The sequence below is a fragment of the Phaethon lepturus genome, unplaced genomic scaffold (genome assembly GCF_000687285.1).
Source record: "Phaethon lepturus isolate BGI_N335 unplaced genomic scaffold, ASM68728v1 scaffold15789, whole genome shotgun sequence".
Taxonomy (NCBI): Eukaryota; Metazoa; Chordata; class Aves; order Phaethontiformes; family Phaethontidae; genus Phaethon; species Phaethon lepturus.
Genome location: NW_010561354.1, coordinates 33,072 through 52,339, shown reverse-complemented (window position 1 = coordinate 52,339; position 19,268 = coordinate 33,072). Strand labels below are relative to the sequence as shown.

Here is a 19,268-nt window from a genome sequence, read left to right as displayed (position 1 = left end):
GGGGGGCCGGCCCCGCCGCCGCGCCGCTTCCTCCGAGCCCGAAGCGGGGGCTTCAAGAAAGGAGGCGGAATTAGCCAAACAAGATAATGAAGGTTGCTCATCATGGTTTTTACTGTGGGGAAGATTAACCAGTTGCTAATAATTGTACGGTCTCTAGGCCAGACGGTCCCTTTGATAAGTTAACATGTACTCCCTTTATGCTCCTGGTAGGGGGTAAACAAATGCCTGAACAAATACAAATACACATAAACACAAATGTGGAGAATAGCGGTATATGTCTTAGATCCAGATAATAAGTGTGGGTATTGTTATTTAGATGGCGCATACTGGGACACTTATCTTTTAGTACACTCCATTTTCTAACTGAATGCAGTGCTAATCGTGGGATTGAAAGCTATTGTAATTGTGTACCCATCTAAACACTGACAAGAATATACAATTACATTGTTTGGAATTGAGTTTAATGTTCTCTGAATTTTATTAGCATTTATATTTACTTATGCATTAAAATTCTACACAAAAAGAGGTCAGAACATAAGAGTTATAGACATAAATATCAGACCCATCCACACCCTCGCTGCATTTTTCCTGAAAATACTGAACAAATTTATTTTATTTTATTTTGTTTTTAAAGGAAGTGATAGAATCTGAAATGAGCAAATAATGGGTTTCCATTCTAAGCAATGCCTTTTCTCCCTCTGGATTTTGCAATCTTTTAAAGCTTTTTTCATACCCAACTTTTTATTATTATTTATAATGTGCGTGTTACTGGAAAATCTTTCCACAGTATGCTTACCACTACACGATGTTTAAACACACATTATAAAGTGGATGTAATTGTAAACACTCAGAGGGATATAATTACATGTAGCAGATTTAGGAGCTAATTCTTTGCTTCTCTCTCTCTCTCTTTCTCTCTCTTTTACTCTGCATTTTATCAACATAATTATTTTTTGACTGCAGACTAACACCCAGAAATTGACAGGCAGCCATTATAGGCAGCAACTTGTTCACCAAATTGAAAAACAATGAACTGCAGGTTTATATGTGCCCATTGTCATACAAAATTACCGGGGCTTTGTTCCACAAGAGGAAAAAGCTAATGGTTTTGAAACAGCAGGTGACAAAACACATTCTTTATTCCCCCCCCCCCTTTTTTTTTTTCCCTCCCCTCTTATCAGTTTGTTGATGAAGTCATTACGAACTGGGGCCCAGAATAGGGTTGGCCTTATTTTTAGCAGATAGACTTTTAATGAGTTCTATTGTGGAGCCAGTCATGTTGATTTGCTTACATTTTTTTTTTCCCCCCCTTCACTCAGAAACTCCCAGTATTGAAAAGCTACTATCAAAGGACTGGAAAGACAAGCTTCTTGCCATGGGATCAGGGAACTTTGGAGAAATAAAAGGTAACGCTGTTTCTGTGCTAAAGCAAACTGAGAATGAATACACAAATATCATAGGCTTTATGGAACTTTGTTTGCTCCTCTTCCCTTCCTCTCCCCTGGAAACATAGTAATTTGGGGCTTAAATGAAATGTATGTTCTCCATCTGTGATAATGTAACTAGACGAAATGGTATATTGCCCTAAGTAAATCAACCTACATAAAGCTTTTGTTGCGTATATCGTTCTGTGAGGACACATCCTATTGCTGGATTGGAAAAAAAAAAAGTCAAATCGCAGATCAAACACAGGCTTACACGGTATAAGAGTACAGCAGAGCTTAGCTTCTGAAATCTGAGGATGATCAGAAGTCCTTGTTAATTTTTGGACAGATTTTGATGATGTAGATTTTTTTAACTTTTCTGTGTGTAGGAAAAAAACCAAGCTACCAGCAAAGTTTGTGTAATGATACCTCTAGGTACCGAAATTAGCCAGTGCAGATTTTAAAAGACAGCGTACAACATCTGTGCACTAAGGCATGTTCTTTTAAAGCTGTACTCCAGAAGGAAAATGACAAAATTTGACCACTCTCCAGCAGCAGTAGCTTCTGTGTTGCCAAGATATTTCCCCATTTTATGTATGTGAGGTCATTTTAGGGAACCTGTAGTTGTTTGTTTTCATGTAATTTAATAATTTTATAATTCTACCTCAGTGCTTGCAATGAGGAACTGACTCAAAATACATGTGTCAAAAATTTCAGTTTTTAGAGCAGCCATTATCACTCTGAAAAGAAACAGCGACTCCGATTCTTCTCCCGTTTATATCAGCGTACATCTGGAGTAGCAAAATCCAAGCCAATGTTGTTTTGGAAATGTGAAAGTAGAATGAGATTAAAATTAAACCCTTCTTTTATGTTTATAAACTGGATTTCATTTGTCTCCATTGTTTTTGATTTGTTTGCTTACTAATGTTGTCCCCGACACCGAGACCCTCATTCAGGCAGGCTCCCAAACCTCGTGCCTGACAGGTTTAAGGACCTTCTGCGCAAGAGGTGGGGCAGTATTCAATAAAGAATACAACGTGACATGCTCTCAGAGGTTAATGTATCGGTACATTTGCAAAGATAGTGTTATTTTAATTATATGTGCCTTCCAGCTTGACACCGATAAGCCACCAGCATTAGTTTGCACTAGTCCACTGACTTACACAAGTAGGAAAGTATGCCACTTGCTTCCCCTAGCTTCCCCCTAAGAGGCTGTAATTCAAAAATAGATGTTCATTACATATGTAGAATAACTTTAAAACAGAACATAGTGCTTTGGCCCCAAATAGGCTGAGATGTTATTATTATTATTGTTATTAATATAACAGAGGGCCAAACCCTGGCTTCTTTATTCATTCCCACTGAGCACGTTTTCTCCATGTGCGTAAAGCAACAGGTCATAAAGAGGTAGGGTGGCCACTGGGCTTCTCTGCGAGTTCTGGTTTTTAAAAGCATATTGTTTTAAAATAACCTCATCGTCTGCCCTGAACTGATGGATCTTTAAGATGTTTCGGGCCCAAAATCCACAGGCAGCTTTCATGTCCACTTTTGGGTGTGTATTTCAGAAGTTCTTGCATGTTGTCTGGAGTCTCTTTAACTCTTGGTATGCTGGAACCTTTGGAAGGACTCCCAGCGATTCTCCTCTGCCTTTGGACTCGGTAAAGCTGCTCTGAAGAGTGCTGCGCACTGAGAAGGCAGTCTGTTCCCAATCCTTATGATGTTGTTCTGTTTGATGGCAATCTTTTTTCTCCCTTCCCCGCTTTCCCTTTCACAAGTTAAACTTGAAAGCAGCAGCAGCAGCTATATGCTAGCACGAAAGAAATTCAACAGTCCTTTCAGTCTTGCCCGGGGGGAGGATGGGGAGCAACAGCACAAGACTCAAAAAAGAGTTTTCTTTGCTTTAATTTTTGTTTTTTAGCTTCATATTTTGAACACAAGTCGAGTTATTGTTCTGCAGCTCTGTTCAAAAGCTTCACATCTGAGGCTTTTTAGTGCAACGGTGGTTCTATGGTTAGGGGCATGGTTATTAGGTGTTTGGATCAGGTTTGGCAGTAAGCTGTGAAAACAGGCACTGGTTTATTTTTCCTACTGACTGCCGTGACAGTTGCAATTATTGTCCATTGTTCCTAGGTGGCTAGAAAGGAGGGAGGATACAATAGAGCATTGCCCTCTGGGGGTAAATGAATTTGACTTACAGGTTCTTGGGGGGTCAGGCAGGCTGATTATTTAGTGCCCAGGAATGCGGTTTTCATGGCACCGCCAGCCATGAGCGGCCAACAAACAATGGCTCAGCTGTATTGCAGCTGTATTTAGTGAGGCAACATGAAAGGTGTGCAAGTGGAGCTGTTTTATACTCACGTATGCGCGTATAAACACACATACATTATGCTAGAAAATTTTTTGTCCTTCTGTAGTGAATGTAGAATTATTAAGTTTTCCAGTTGTAATTTTTTAATTAACTTCTCTCTATATTTGGCTTGGCAGCTGCATTCTTTCCCCCCCTCATTTCTCTATTAGTGATACTTGGAAACCCCGCACAAGTAGTATCTTATTATTAATACACGCTGGAATGTGGACAGCTCTAGGAGTAGTACTGCCCAACTGTCTTATGCACTGAATAGTTTTTTCCGTTTAACTGTTCAAAATTTCATTGTGTTTTTCATTAGATCTGGGGGAGTTTTAGTACGTCATGTGCTAAAGTCTCGGCACTAGGCTACATATTGTTAATGCCCAAGTCTGTGTTATTACCATTGAGTTTTATTCTCCGGGAGAGATTAAAAGAAAGGGAGATGAAGTGGAAGACTTTATTTTCTATTAGTGTTATTTCTTTTAAGTTAGAAAGCAGTAATATTTTATTAAAGATAGGGGACTTGGTGAATGGCTGGAAGTCACCAGACTCCCACGTTTTGCATGCAGTTGTTCCTCTTAGTTGCTTTGTTACTCTAGGCAGCTACTTTAAGCCCCGCTTTCTTCATCTGCATGCCTGTAAAAATGGGAGAACCATCACTGAGTATCTGCAGAGGTCTAGCTGCAACTTCAAGATCACAGTTAGAAGGATCTATATTTGTCCAGTTACTAATGGAAAAGGAAATGTAGTATTTCATTCCAGGGCTTGACTGAAATGTACTGCAAGGAAATGCTGTTACACTTAAAATGGGGCAAAATATAGAACATTTCATATCTGTAGAAATTTTACTCAAATGCCTCTGCTTGTTTAGAGAGGTAGTTTGGGGCTAAATAAATAATGCAAGTTTGGCACTGGCGATTTCTTAAGAAATTTTGTTTTGAAATCCCTGGAATTTTTACTCTGTTCAAAACAAGTCAGTCTATAGTAAAACCCACAAAACATGCCATTAAATTGAAATGTTGTAAAATAAAGCTGTAAAACTGTGTATTGAATTGGTTAAAGCCTGTTCAAACTTACTTATATCCATCATATTCGAGAACAGGGCTCAAAAGGTCTCTGGATTATTCATGGATAATGCAGTTTATTGGATTCAGTGGAGCAGAGAGAACATCAGGTCTCAAACCGATCATCTACAGGAAGGAGAATTATACCCCCTTTCTGCACTCAGCGTAGCGCCTGATAGCTGCGCGTTGCAGGGTGAAAGTGGTTGCTTTCCTCCAAAGCAAGGTTACCAGCTGCAGCAGATGCAGCATGTAGGGTGGGCCGTTGATAGGAAAGGGTGTTAGACGTTTATTTCCATGCTCTTCAATGTCAGTGGCCATCTCCATACTTAGAAAACAAATGTGAAACTTCTTTTTCGCTCGTGTTGGGCCTCTTCTGAGAAGACTTCAGGGAATGGTGCCAGCCCCCCAGGTGGCCAGGTGCATCGTGAGGTGCACAGTCTTGCTAATGCTGATGGGAGTGAGGCAGCTTTAACCAGATGAGAACTTTTTTTAAAACTTCTGGGGTGTACAGAAAGCCTTTCTGCTAATCTTGTCCATCTTGCTTTATCGAGAGTTGTCAAGCAATGATAATACATATTTTATATGTTTCCCACTTAGCTAATTTTGAATAGGTGTGTGGAACAAAAGGCAAAACTGACTTTTGTTTCTAATCTTTCTGAGTTCGTGTTCTGTTGAAGCGAAGGCAGTTGTTAACAGTGATTGTGCCTGAATCTCTCAAGAAAGACCAGGCACGCCTGAACCTGATATTTTTTTGTTGTTTGAAAATCCTTCTCTATTGTACAGGTTAGTTCCTGAACAACTCGGGTGAAGTGTTTTCTGCACTCACTGTGAAAGGGATCATCATTAGGGTAAAAGCAGCTCTTCGTTGGTAGCCACTTAAATCTAGGTGACTCCAAAGACTGTACTGGAGTAACCACAGATTTGTGAGCGTAATTGAAAGCAAGATTAGCCTACCAGTCCTAATCTTTAATGCATAATAACACAGATGTTTGTTTAGTGCAAGAAACTGGATTCCAAGTTATGTGAAGTATCAGTGCAGGTATTATATCAAGCTGTGTTTGATGCGTGATAGAGCTGTGTTTGCTGAAGACTCTAATCTTGCTTCCGTGTTCAGAAGATGGGGCATGAGAGAGGATGCAGTCGACGGTCTTATGACTGCCAATAATGGATAAAGAGAAATAATCCATTCAGCGATACTATAGCTCATCAGAGCCTATGAATTAAAGACATATGTTATGTAGATTCAATGTATGGATTAAAATGGATAATCTGGTAGGTGACACACAGAATCTTGAGATAAGTGGGCTATGCAGATTCGGTATATGGATTGTGACGGATAATTCCATTTAAGTAATGCTGCACAAGTTGAAGACAAGTAAGCTTCGGGTAGTGCTCAGGTTATGTGCAGTAATCCAGTGAGTGACACTTTGGATCGCATAATCTGTAAACTGAAGGCAAGGAAGATAGGGATTTTGCGTTCAGATGTGGACAGGAGGAAGGAGGGGGAAGGGGAGAGAGATTATTCATGGGGAATACACTGGGTTTAAACCTTTGACTAATAAAGCACAGATCCCCAGGAGATGTATGAAAGCTGCACAGTTTCTTAGGAGCTGTGAGAATTTTGCATTTGCAAATTAATGGTTGAAAAATGTTTTCAAACTTGTGTCAGATGTGGACATTTTGCATTATTTTTTGTGGATAGTATTGTATTTGGAGTGGGGAGAGAAGGAGGGTGAGAGAGCCATAAGTGAAGGAGGTAAGAGATATCTGGTTGTCGGCTTTTAACTGTGATAAATTCAATATTTATTGCAACCTACTTAGTATCTTCTTCTCTGTGTTTATTTTTTGGGGTTGTTTAATAGTAGCAAATTGCTGAGAGTGAGCTTTAGTCCTTTGTTAATATTTCAGAAATGCTGGGGGGGGAACCTACCCAGTGGCACACAGGGGAACCCAAGTTTTGAGAGGAAATTTGGCAGCTGCCGAAATAGTGGAGGTTGATCACAATGCAATATGATACTCTCAGGCTGCAGAGAAGTAGACGGTGCCAATTGAGCCACACCAACGCAGGACTTCTTTCAGGCCAAATGAAAGCCTGAAATGGAGATTGTGACTAGATGGAGCTGCTTCTATTTGACCCTAGAGCAGGAGGTTAGTTGAGGGTAGTATCTGCGCAAGGAGGGTTGGAGGAATCTTTTCGAAGCATGTAAAATGCAAAAAATGTGAATTTGTGACAAAGCAGCAAATTTGTGCTGTTCCAGATTTTTTTAACGTAAAGATACTAATTTGATCAGCAAAAATCGGGTTCTATTTAAATCAAATACAACTTTTATTTTTAAGAAGTGATTATTAATAGAGAGAATAGAATAAAATTGAGCTAAATAAAGTAGCAAATGCCAGTGGCTTTATTTTGTTTGAATTTATGGAGGCCAAACCACTATATTTAAAAATCGTCCAGAAGCTTGGATGACAAAAGGGACCTAAACAAGTTCTTCTTTGTACTAAAATTACCTGAAAAATCTGCTGATAAAGGTGAATGTTCCTGAGCTACAATTACCAGTTTGTCAAAACAAAGCAAATATACATACACATACCTTTTTTTACTGCTTTTCCTGCTGCTGCATAAAATTCCAGCAGCAAATGCTATTTCTCTAGCCTAGTTCTAGCTTGTTGTCTAGACAGTAAAACAATAAATAACCTCTGAGAAATAGTCGCAATACAAATGTTGTCTACTCCTTTTGTAACCTTGACAATAAGTTACTAACCTGGTTGAATACCAAGCTTTGTTTGCAGTCTACTATACCAAAACTTCTGACAGCAAATAAAGAATACTCCACTGACAACTTCTTTCCAGCGTTGCGAAATAGTAATGTGCTGGTCTGTTATAGAGCAGACGGCTAAGTTCTTGTTCCCACAGAATATTAATTCTTGAGGGTAGTAATGGCAAAAGATGGTAATTGTTCATCATTTGTTTTTATTCATTCTGCAAAGTCTTCCACTGAAACCTAAAAGATTAAGATCGTCCGTATGCTGAAATAACTACCTACCTTCTAGCTTGCTGTTCTAAGGAGGACTTTATTTGTCACACAGAGAAGATTCATTACATAAATCTGCAGATACAGACAAATCAGTTTGAATTCTGGGCTTTTTCTTGCCTTGTTTCTTTTTCTGGTGGCTGCGGCTTGCTGAGTAAAAAGCAGTCAGAAAGTTTTCTTTTATTATGCTGACTTCCCATATCAATCTGATGAAGTCATTTAATTTAGCAAGGTAGGTAGTTGTAAGTGATGGCAGTCATTGTGTAGTAAAGTTGGCTTAAATGCTTAATGAAAAATGCCAGTTTTCAGATGTTTATGTCCTGGCAGTTCCAAGATTTACTGGCCTCAAAAGCTATGTGCGAGTCCGTAATAAAACACTCTCTGAAGTATTGATCAGGGAAGCATCAAGGGAGTTTGCACACGTGCAGAAAAGCACAGACCCACATCCACCCACAAATATATACCGGCAAGTACATAGTTTAAAGTATATATTCATTTCTTGGTCATAAACATTTGATATTTCTGTTCAAAGACAGGGGAAAGAAGAGTTTAAATTCTGAACTTACCTCAGCCACTTAGATCTGTTTATCAGACTACGTTTCCTGAAGGCACATAACATCAGCTCCCCATTGCCTCACATACACAACTTCAGGTGATGTCAGCAGCACAGCCGTCTGTGCAGCAAGGGGAGAAGACTCCTCTTTAAAATTATTATCAGGTTTTAAATAGATCTTTTTAGGGGGAGCATGACAAAGATTAGTTTGCCTTTAAGTAGAAGATGACTAGGTCGCCTCTCTATTTTACTCTCCCGATTTCCTTACTGAGTAGAGTAATACTGGGTTTGGATTTCTAATGTGACAGAGTTAAAACTGGGGTGGGGGAGGAAAAACAGTTGACAATGGGATGAGAATGAAACTCTCAAAAAAAGATACTGGAATAAACCTCTCAAGAACAGATACTGCCTTTATGGACTGCTGATATTTTTATTCATTTTTTGGATATAATAATGTTATTGCTAGTAGGAGTTTAATTCTTCTGAGAACAGCTTTAATAATAGGCTGTTCAGTTTGAAAAACCTCCTTCTTGGCTCTTTTTCATTTTTATATCAAAACTGTAACATCCCTAGCTTAAAAATCACACTGAAAAAAAAAGCATCACTGCAGGAAATGCTTGGACATACTTGGTTTTTAGCTGGTATGTGGGTTGTAGTTATTCCCACATCACACCGTTGTTATATTGCAGCAAAGTTGCACAGAAACTGCGTGGTGGCATGGGTCTATCGCTTCGTTTTTTGGTTGGTGTCAAGAATTGCTTCATTTGCAGGGTCCCTTTAGCTAGGACCCCACCTGGTATCAAACCAGGTCAAACAAAGATTTAATTATTTATATAACATGTATCCCTGTTAAAGTCAGCGGGGAAATTCTTGGCCTTACGGGTATAGTTCTGCTGGTGACTTCAGCGAGGCCAGCAATAAAAGGGCTTACGGAGCACGTAAAGTTAAGAATGACTTCAGGCAAGTTTCTAAAACTTCACGCCTCAGTTTTCTCATGTATAAAAGTAACGCTTACCACTACTCTTCTACCTGCTCACAGTCTTTAAGAAGATCAATTAGCTAAAGCTTTGAAATTAAAAAATGCTCTATACTGCATGCTCTAATTATTATTATACGTCTTAACATTATTTGAATACAGAGTACTTCAAAATATTCTTATTTCCATTTAATGTTTTATTTTTTATCCCCTACAAAGCTTTGTAGATACAGGAGAATTTTTTTTCTTTTGCAACCATAGATAATGATATGAACATAATACAATATTATTGTGTCTTCCAGGCTTTGTACTCGCACATTGTTTTCTTTGATTTTTCTTTGAAAGACAGATGCTGACAGTTCAAAAGCTATTTATGTAATTACTTTGATAGTAAACTGACTCGGGGGATGAATTTCACTGTCTGTATGGGTGTGCGTGAGCGTGCACGCGAGCACCCCTGATTGATAACGTTCCTAGCGGTTTAATCCAGACATGTCGGAGGGATTGAGGAGAGCCTTGCCACGTCTCTGCCCCTTGCAGAATACGCTGGGTGCTGCGCGGCTGCGAGCAGATCCGTAGGCTGGCTGCAAGCAAACGTTCTCATCGCTTGAGCATTCGCAGCAAAAGCTTAAAATGCCTGTTAAAGAAAATATTGGCTTTCCTAATTTCTCATTTACATTCTCATGCTGTCTAATAAATTATAATAAAGTATTTACTGTTCCGATTGCAAAAGCGGTTTCTCTGCCTTTTTTTTTTGCTTTGGTTCTGTTTTGCGTGGGTATGCCAAGGTTTCTCCTGTTCGTTTTCTCACTTTACGTGTGTCATTTGGTCATATTGGTGTCTTCATTCTAATGTTTATTAAAACGTTACTGTCACTGCCAGTCTGAGACTGTGAATCAGAACTAAGCATGTGTAATAGTTTATTTCACATTTGAGCAAATTTCTTTTACTACTTAAATGCTATTATGGATAGTGTTGATCTGAGACGAAGTTTAGGTTTGGTGATACAGAACGCCACTAATTTGAGTCGTCTTTTATTGCCATCTGCTGTGGGTGTTCCATCCACAACATGTGGGTGGGTTTTTTTTTTTTCTTCTTTCTGAGTCTCTTTTTGTGGTGATAGAGAATAAGCTGACGCATCTGGAAAGCAACTTTTCTTGGGCCATTCGCTGTATCAACCCGTAGCGTATACTTTGATGGTCTCTTGCCTGAGTTGTTTTGATAAGTTGTGAAAAATCAACGTTTTGCTATTGCAGTGATAGAGTACAGAGAGCAGTATGAGCACCTACAGCAATCTCCTGAAAGGCAGGTGGTCTGGTGGTTAAAAGCATTGTTAAACATAAAATGTGCAATATCTATTTGTTGTGGATCTGATGGTAATTAAGAGTAATTTTTGAGGCAGTCATTGATGCAAGCCACTCTCTTTTTACTCCTCACTCAATACCTGTGTGAAGTGGGACTAGCTTGCTGTCAAGTTGTACGCTGCAATAACGGGCACTTGGTTTTTCCCCCAGCCACGCTGCGTGGCTAGAGTGAAAGCACTGAAGCCGTACGGATACTCTGTGTAGAGCACAGGCCAGCTCCAGAACCATTCCCCAACTCCATCCTACCTGGAGCAGTTCCAAGTGAGTTCAGTAAGGAGGCGGCTGAAGGTAGGTGCTGGGGCTGGTGGCTTATCCTCTCTGAGGTTTGCACCGCCTCCCAAGTTCTAGCAGTGTTAGCAGCCGTGGGGGTGCTTCATTAATTCCCAAGTAGCATGATTTAAGCAACTGTGTTTACACGGTAGGTGTTGTAGTTACTTAAAATACTAACGTGTTTTGCCCTGTAAGCTACCGAGTTCTTAAAATGGAAATCCCATAGCTGTCAAGACACTTCGCACAATGATAAAGGTTTAGATCTCATGCAGGTTAACAAAGAGAAAACAGTGGTGATAGGACAGAAGTCCACCAGCTTTGCCTGTCCACAACGTAGAGTATCTGGAAAGGGATACAAAAATGGCAACTGGTGCTCTAACTCTGCGGTGCATTTTAATACACCGGAAAAAATTCCTATGACTGGATGTACTGGTGCAGTGACCAAGCTGTTGCCCTCAACTTACATAAATAACGCCAAGTATCATTTGGCCTTCACTTGTTACGCAAACTAGGTAATTTATGAACGGCAACTGTGAAATGGCAGTTTTGTTCACCATTTCCACAACAGAAATTACGGAAAAGGTGAGCTAGGTAATAAGAGTAACCAAAAATACCAAAATTAAACTAAATGCAAACACTTTACGTTATGATCAAGACAATCTGATTCAAGTACTTTTATTCTTTTTAATTTTCACACTTTTGTAAGCCACCAGTTGTCCGCAAAATACCTCAAAACTATCTGTGATTCATCATCAGTGGGATTTATATGGATATGTGGGTAAGGCAAGGGGAAATCTACCCCAAAACTCACCATCTTCCAGTAGACCCACACATCTGATCTCTCTTGCCTGTGGTTTTGTGCAGGCAACTTGAGAGTAGGGCTCTCCGAGTACTTATTTTGCAAGGAATGATACCTTAAAGAATTGAAATTATGATTAAGTATTATTGAAGTTATTGGAAGGATGGGCTCATCATATGAAAATAAAGTGCCTACTAAGCCATGTTTTCCAGAAAACGTTCCCAACAAAAGATTTGTTTTAAAAGTAGACAGTGATAAATTCTCCCTTTCGGTTTATTAGCAAACTGAAATTGTTCAAGAAATACAATACAGGAAGGCTGCCTCTTGTCAGACTACTTCCACTCCAGTTTATAAACCAAAGGAATTATGTATTGTACTTACTATGTTAGCACATAAAGCACCCCCTTTGGGCATCTCAACGTTTCTTTAAAAACAGAGTAACGATGAAGAGATGGAGTTTGGTGGATTTGTCCCCAGCTGCACGTCTGAGGTGTGCCCGCAACTCCGGCCTCTGCACCAGCACTTCATTGCCCTGACCGCTTGCTCTTAGTTCATCATCATCAACAAGACTTTCCTCTCGTTCCTGCAATTCAAATAAAGCTGTTGCTTTCCCGAGGAAGAAGTTTTTTGCTCCTCTCTAGGTAAATCAGATCAGTAGGTGGATGACCCCACGGCTGTGCAGTTGTTTCGTGTCGCAGTCAGGGCGGCCGCACATGGAGCGTTCCGCGCGCTCTCGGGAAGCGGAGCCTGAGCTTTGCAGCACAGGGCTGGATATCAACGTTTCTTTTTCTGCCGCTGTGGTAACTAACTCTGTGACCCCTCTGTCTGTCAGTTTACACATATGGAAACATTTTTCCACCTTTCAAAGGTGTGGTGGGGATTAATTTAACTTTACAAAGTGCTTTTTGATTCCCAACTGAAAACTACTGTGGGAGCTCAAAATACACTGATGAACCAGTACTGGCTGAAGATCTTTGATGTGTGTCAGTGTATTTGTCAAACAGTTTATTTGACAGCGATTTCTTTTTGCTTACCCTAACTTTAGGACTAAGCCAGTCCTGTGTATTCCTTCTCCCTCTAGGTCTTTCTCCCTCTCTCTTGTGCACACCGACCAACTTTGGAATAAAATAGCTCCTGAATAAATAATTAAAATACTTAGTTTTCAGATGTTTCAGTGTGCCCAGCATGTTATACTGCCAGGGTCAGTATACTGACAGTCTTCTAGGATGAGCATTACAGTCAACTGACAGGCTAGTCGCGAATAGGACAAGGAAGGGGCTGCCTTCTAGAAGAATTCTTCTGTGCTACTTGGAAACACTGCACCCTTCTTCCTAGGGAAAAACAAGTGAAGGATGGAAGAGTGACACTAGACATTTCCGATTGACTGTATGGCCAAGTGGCAAATACATGACTTGTAGCAGTTCTCTGTCTCCAATGTTTGAAATCAAAATTGTAAGTGAAAAGTGTTTTCTTCAGCAGTGTTAGTATTTCAGCACTGGTTTCCATTCTTTCTCACAGCTTTTTAAAGAACAGGTTTAAAGTCCTATGGTTTCTGTTTCAGCGTCTTTCTCAAGTTTACAGCTTGTACCACAGGGATTCTGGAGGCTATATCTGAGTATATTCTGCTGTAGGTCTTTGCTATGTGGTGAGGATATTTTCACATAAATCTCTAGCATCTTAATTGAAAATTAATCGAGTTACATTTCCTTCACAGGAAAATGTTGAGTCTTTGTGTTTTCCCACTTGTATATGGCTGTCTACAAATGTATTTAAGGGCTTGGAGTTGGCTAACATAGCAAATGGGCTGTTGCTTGGGAGTGCAAGGTTGAAATTAAGTGAATGTAAATTAAACTAAATATCAAGCAGAGAGCCCTCACATTGACACCTCTAAGGCTGTGGTACAATCTTCCAAAGAAAGCAGTAGATGATTCACCATTTCAGACATTTCAATCCAATCTAGAAAGCTGTAGTAAATATATTGTAGGGAACATTCCTGCACTGGCAGGGGGGTAGACTAAATGAGCTATTACCAGTAGCTCTTTTCCATGTCTGACTGATAGTTGGCTAGGAACATGTTTAGTATAGTCGCCAATTTTTCTTCCTTTTTTTTTCACTTGGAGAGCACTGGTGACATTGGCAGAAGAATGTTTCCTGTGTTTGAGAAAGGTTTGTGTGGCAGGGTTGTCCTGAAAGCAGGCTGTTTTCAGAGGAGCCATAGACACTGATAGCCTTAATCCTTTCCTAAAGCTTTTTTGAGAAAGGATTTCATAGGATCTGACTCATGTGAGAGGGTGTGGTGGTATTGGAGATATCTGTGGATTAGCTGCTACACATATTTTCTGGTCTTTTAAATTTGAAGTCAAATGATACTGCATATAGTAATAGTGCCATTTTTTGTTTTAGTGTATGACTCACAGCTTTTGATTTTTCTTGGAATTTTTTCTTTCCTTCCCTTATAACCACTGTTCTTCTGGGTAGAAGGAGAATTTTTACGGAATGATTATGAGAGCGAGGTAGTCAGTTCCTCTGTCTGTGTCCGCTGAACTCTCCTATAAAAAACATCTAATGACAGGACAAATGAGAGAGATGGTGAGTTGTGTTTAACTCAGTTTTTCTGATATGTCTGTGCAAGACTTCTTCCTTTAAAAATACTCATCAGTGGTAGCAGCAGCGGTAGTAGTTATTGACAATTTAAATACTATATAATGTCATCCTAATCAGGGCAGCTGCAGATGATATAACGGGTAGTGTCCTGACAGCTGTAGTGTGCTGAGCTAGTAACTGAGAACGCTGGGCGTGGGGAGCCGGCGGGGTATCCGGCACCCAGGAGACGTCTCTGCTTCCCCTTGATTGTAGAGGGATGTCAATACACACCTTACAGCTTCCGTAACCGTCAAACCATTGATGTGTCTTTGTCATACGTTTCTGACAAAAATGTAATTGTCTTTCGAAATGGGAAGTGTTGATTTTGATCCTCACGAAATATAAACGTTTGCAATTTGAAACTCTTTCAAAACAGTATTTTTCCTCCTATTAATCTGATAAAAAGGCAACAGAAAATAGATGAAAGGGCAAGGAAACATTGAAGGGGGACACTAGATCAAAGCCTGCGTATAGAATCATCCCCTATGGCTTATTTTCCTGTAGAGGAACAGGTCTTAATGTGCAGTATATTGCAACATGCTGCTGCTCTTTGGTTCTACTAAACTTTGCTTACAGTGAAGCTGCAAAATAAAAACCTGGCTAGCTCTAACTTTCCTCTCTTCTCTTTACTTCCCCCCCTCCCCACCATATGATGCCCAGGGACTCCAGAAAGCCTCGCTGAGAAAGAAAGGCAGCTCATGGGTATGATCAATCAGCTGACCAGTTTGCGAGAACAGCTGCTCGCAGCTCACGATGAACAGAAGAAACTGGCTGCATCACAGATCGAGAAACAACGCCAACAAATGGAGCTGGCTAAGCAGCAACAAGAACAGGTGAGTGATTATTACAGTGGCTTGCAGCTTAAATAATTTTCTAGAAGGACTTTCCAGGAGCTTATCTTTTAGGGTTGATACTTTTCAAGTTTGCTGTCCATCCGGAATTTTTTTTCCATTTGTTTTTTTAGGTCAAAAAGTTTGAACAAAAACATGTCGGAAGAATGCTTTAAATTTGCAATATATAAAATAGTGCTCTTTGTCTCTTAAAGGTACATATTCCAGTTTGGAAGTAGTATCTTCCAACAGTGTTTTTTTAAAAAATAAGTGTAAATAAGTTTACAGACTCCTGAATAGTCCTCCAATGCCGCTTGAATTCAGTGATACTGAATAGGTATAAAAAGAAGAAAATGCGTCATTTGGATTGTAATATGACAAACGAAAAGGCTCGTTTTGCCAACTGTGCAAAAAAGTGAGGGAGAAGAATATAAAGAACAAGTGTGACTTTTTTTTCTTCTGTGCTTGAGAGGCTCAATTTTCAGCTCTTGCAAATATGCCCTCCACTGAAAACATGAACATGTTGTCACACATGAACAGTTCCAAGGTGTGCACATGGACACGTGATATTTTATGCAAGAACACAACTTTTCTAACATAGTAGCACCGTGCAATTTTTAACAGAAATGAATGTCCATTTTTGAACCTGAACATGAGCAAAGAATACTTAGATATCTGGTTTAAAATTTTGTCAGGAGTCCATCCTGATACCTCTTATGTGAAAGCGTTTTGGTCTGCCTGACCATTTATTTCAGTTTGTAATGCCATTTGAGTTTATATCACAGAATTTCAGCTATGTGAATTCTCTGAAACTCACAAAATTCTTTGAAATCTGTCATAGTTGTGATACATCAATGTTTGTATTGTACCAAACAAGTCTTAAGATTCTAAACCACTGCTGACATCTTCAGACATTTTAGCCTTGGTTTTCCCTGGTTTTGGTTGTTTAAATCCTTATCTTAAATACCATGTATTTTGGCCTCACACCTGAAATCCCACACAGGGAGAACAGGATAAGTGACTTCTCTATTAAACTAGAGAATTTGTATCACACTGTTGTTTACATGGAGAAGGTAGATGAAGGTGTGAAGGTGGAATTGGCAAGATTCTTCCACGAGGAGATATCCTGCAGGGACTATTTCTTTTGCCCTAACTTGTAAAGTCACTGCTGCTACAGGATGGCTGAACAATCTGAAGGTGAAAAAGGAAATGGAGAGAATGGCAAAAAACAGTAAGAAATCCTGCAGGATTATTATTAGGATAACAAGGATTTCTTTTACTTAAAAGAATTGTGTATAATTCTGCATTATATAGAAATTAAAATAACCAAACTTTCCAAAAAAGTATTGGTTGCTTAAAGAGAGGCTCTAGAAAGAAAACATTTGAACTTTTAGATGTGGAGTTAACTATGAGTGAGTGTTTCTTATGCTAATAGTTTAATAATAGAAATGAAAGAAAATACCTAAGGGGGAGAATGCGCAAAATTCCTCCCAATAAGTATGTATAAGTTCCCATCAGACCCTGAGATGCGTACACATGCCATAGGGGAAGAGCAATCCTCCTTCTAATGTTTGTACTGCTGTGTTAGCTATTCATGAGAGCAGAGCTTTTGTGATGACTTAGAAGTTTTTCAAGTTTGCTTTTAAGTTTGAGATATATAATGGTTTATCTCCATCTGTCCTCTGCAACCTCTAATTTCGTTCTGTTGTTGTCTGTTTTTACCTTCGCTGTATATAAAATGTGTCTACAGTAAAGTTCACCATCATTTAGTCAATGGAGAGAGAGGATGGAAGTCCTTATGAAGAACACAGATGACTTTGAGAGGAGACTACAACTACTCCATCAGCTTCTATAAATCAGTTTCAATGTTGAGCTGTGTAGCCTTGCCCAGCAGCCCCCTTGGTTCCTTTCAGCCAATATACATGTTGAAGAGTCAGTGATTTTCCCAAACCCCGTTCCAGTTTCTTTGTGTCTGTTTCTGCATCAAGGAAATATGCACACTAATACCTTCCTCCTGGGTGTCAGATTTCCTTTTTTTCTGGAATTTTTGAATAGGTGGTGCCAAACATAAAAATAATGTTACTGTCGATCCTACTTTTTTGCCTTTCCTGCCTTCTACTATTTTCCACCTTCTCTGCCAGTATTGTTCTTCCTCCAGCAGATTGGAACAAATGAGTGCTCACTTTTGGGGGACTTCAGCAATCCCATTTCAGATAATGAGAGAGGAGAGATTTTGCATCAGTCCTCCTCTTAATACCCAGCACAGCACTTTCCATAAGAATCTCTCTCATAGGATTAGCTGTGAATTGCTCCTGAACATGACCCCCTTGCTTCAGCGGCAGTCCAGGCTGCTGCCACCCACACTTGAAGGTTTCTTAGCTTAGTAGAGCGGTTTAAAAAACCAAGCAGGGTGGAAGTTTCCTGTGTACTGACTCCAGGAATGGTGATACCTGTCTCATGTTTCTTCTGTGCACTTTCTCCACAGATTGCAAGACAACAGCAGCAGCTCCTGCAGCAGCAACACAAAATTAACCTTCTCCAACAACAGATCCAGGTCAGAGACTACGTCTCCACCCATGCCCCTGTTATCTCTCTTGTCTCCTTTCTTGTTTCCCCACGCTTTCCCTCAGCCATTAGTGTCATAGCTTCTTTAAGAATCTCTGCAAATGGCTTACATCTTTTTTATGGAAACACATGAGGATGTTACCTGTCATTAGGCAAAAAAGGTCAGTTTCTGGAAGGCCTTGTATGATTAACACTGCTCCTGTAGGGATCAGGAAGCAGATGTGAGAGGAACTGGTCGTGTGTGCAAGGGTTTGCAGGACCAAATCCTCTTTCAGCTGTAGATCAGGAGGAGCAAAAACATTGCCAGAAAGAGTTGGATTGCAATGGATCCCCTACAACTGTAGTCTTGACGTTTTTCAGAAGCAGTTCTCTTCAGTGATTGGTAATCAAATGTCTCTCCTTCCCTGTGCCCCAGGTGTTGAAAGTCTGGAAATTTTCAACACTTCGGGTGAAGTTTTGTCTGAAGAAGAAACTGGTCGCAAGGTTGGTTAGATTCAGGAGAGAAACTGTGTAGGTCCTAGGTATCTAGTGGTTTACTCCTAGTAGTAGAAAAAACATTGTTAACCCAGTGTAACCAGTAAACTTTATTTAACCTCTTTTTTCCTTAAAGTATTCACAAGTTTCTTTTCATGCCATTGACTGTATTTCATTACTTTTCTTCCATGTATATATATGCATGGCCCTGTTTTGGGAATAATGCAACTCAGTTTGCCCATGAAGGTTTTCACAGAATAACAAAGGAGGGATTTGACATTTTACAGATACCTAGAATCATGGTAAAATCTCTTGTCTGTTTAAGTATGCAATTATTTATAGAGCATTGCAAGTCGCTGTGGAAGTAGATGCTATGTTCTGTTTGTTCAGTAACAACACGGTTTTCCTTCCAAAGCTTCTCCCTAACGTTTCAGAATTAGTTGCCTAAAATTATGGGCCGTATCCATAACTGGTCTAAGAAAACTTAACTCCAGCAAAATGAGAGGAATTGTATGGCTTCACACTAGGAGAAAAACTGGCTCTATCATTTCAGAGGATATTCTGTCGGTATCAGGACTTGTGTAACTATGTAAAACTTCTGGGGAAGGTCCACCCCTCTGTTACAAGGCAACTTCTACACAAAATGTGCTTTGCTGAAAACAATTTTGAGACTGGTAAGGCCTGGCTTGGCCTTGACCTCTGTTTTTTTTTTCCTCTCTAAATTTGTGTGTGGGAGGGGTTTTTCTTTACCGCTGTATCTTTAATAAGACTTTAAAAGAAAAACAATAGTAGAACCTCTACAATAGCAAGGAAAGTATTTACATTTTTAGTTTTTAACTATGGCAGTGAGAGGGGAGGTTGTTTTATAAGCAGTGAATAAAAATAAATTGAAGTAACATAATTTGACCCCAACCCTTTTAAGTTTTA

At 39.7% G+C, this 19,268-nt stretch overlaps 1 protein-coding gene across 1 annotated transcript; it reads left to right on the top strand.

The window, feature by feature from the left end:
* Positions 1-1,319: 1,319 nt before the first annotated feature.
* Positions 1,320-18,350, top strand: LOC104626149 (transcription factor SOX-5-like; the record flags this gene model as incomplete). Its single annotated transcript, XM_010293991.1, has 4 exons — positions 1,320-1,406; positions 15,133-15,305; positions 17,788-17,856; positions 18,283-18,350. Coding segments are annotated over 4 exons (397 nt in total), but the record flags the coding sequence as incomplete, so codon positions are not given.
* Between the last annotated feature and the right edge of the window lie 918 nt (positions 18,351-19,268).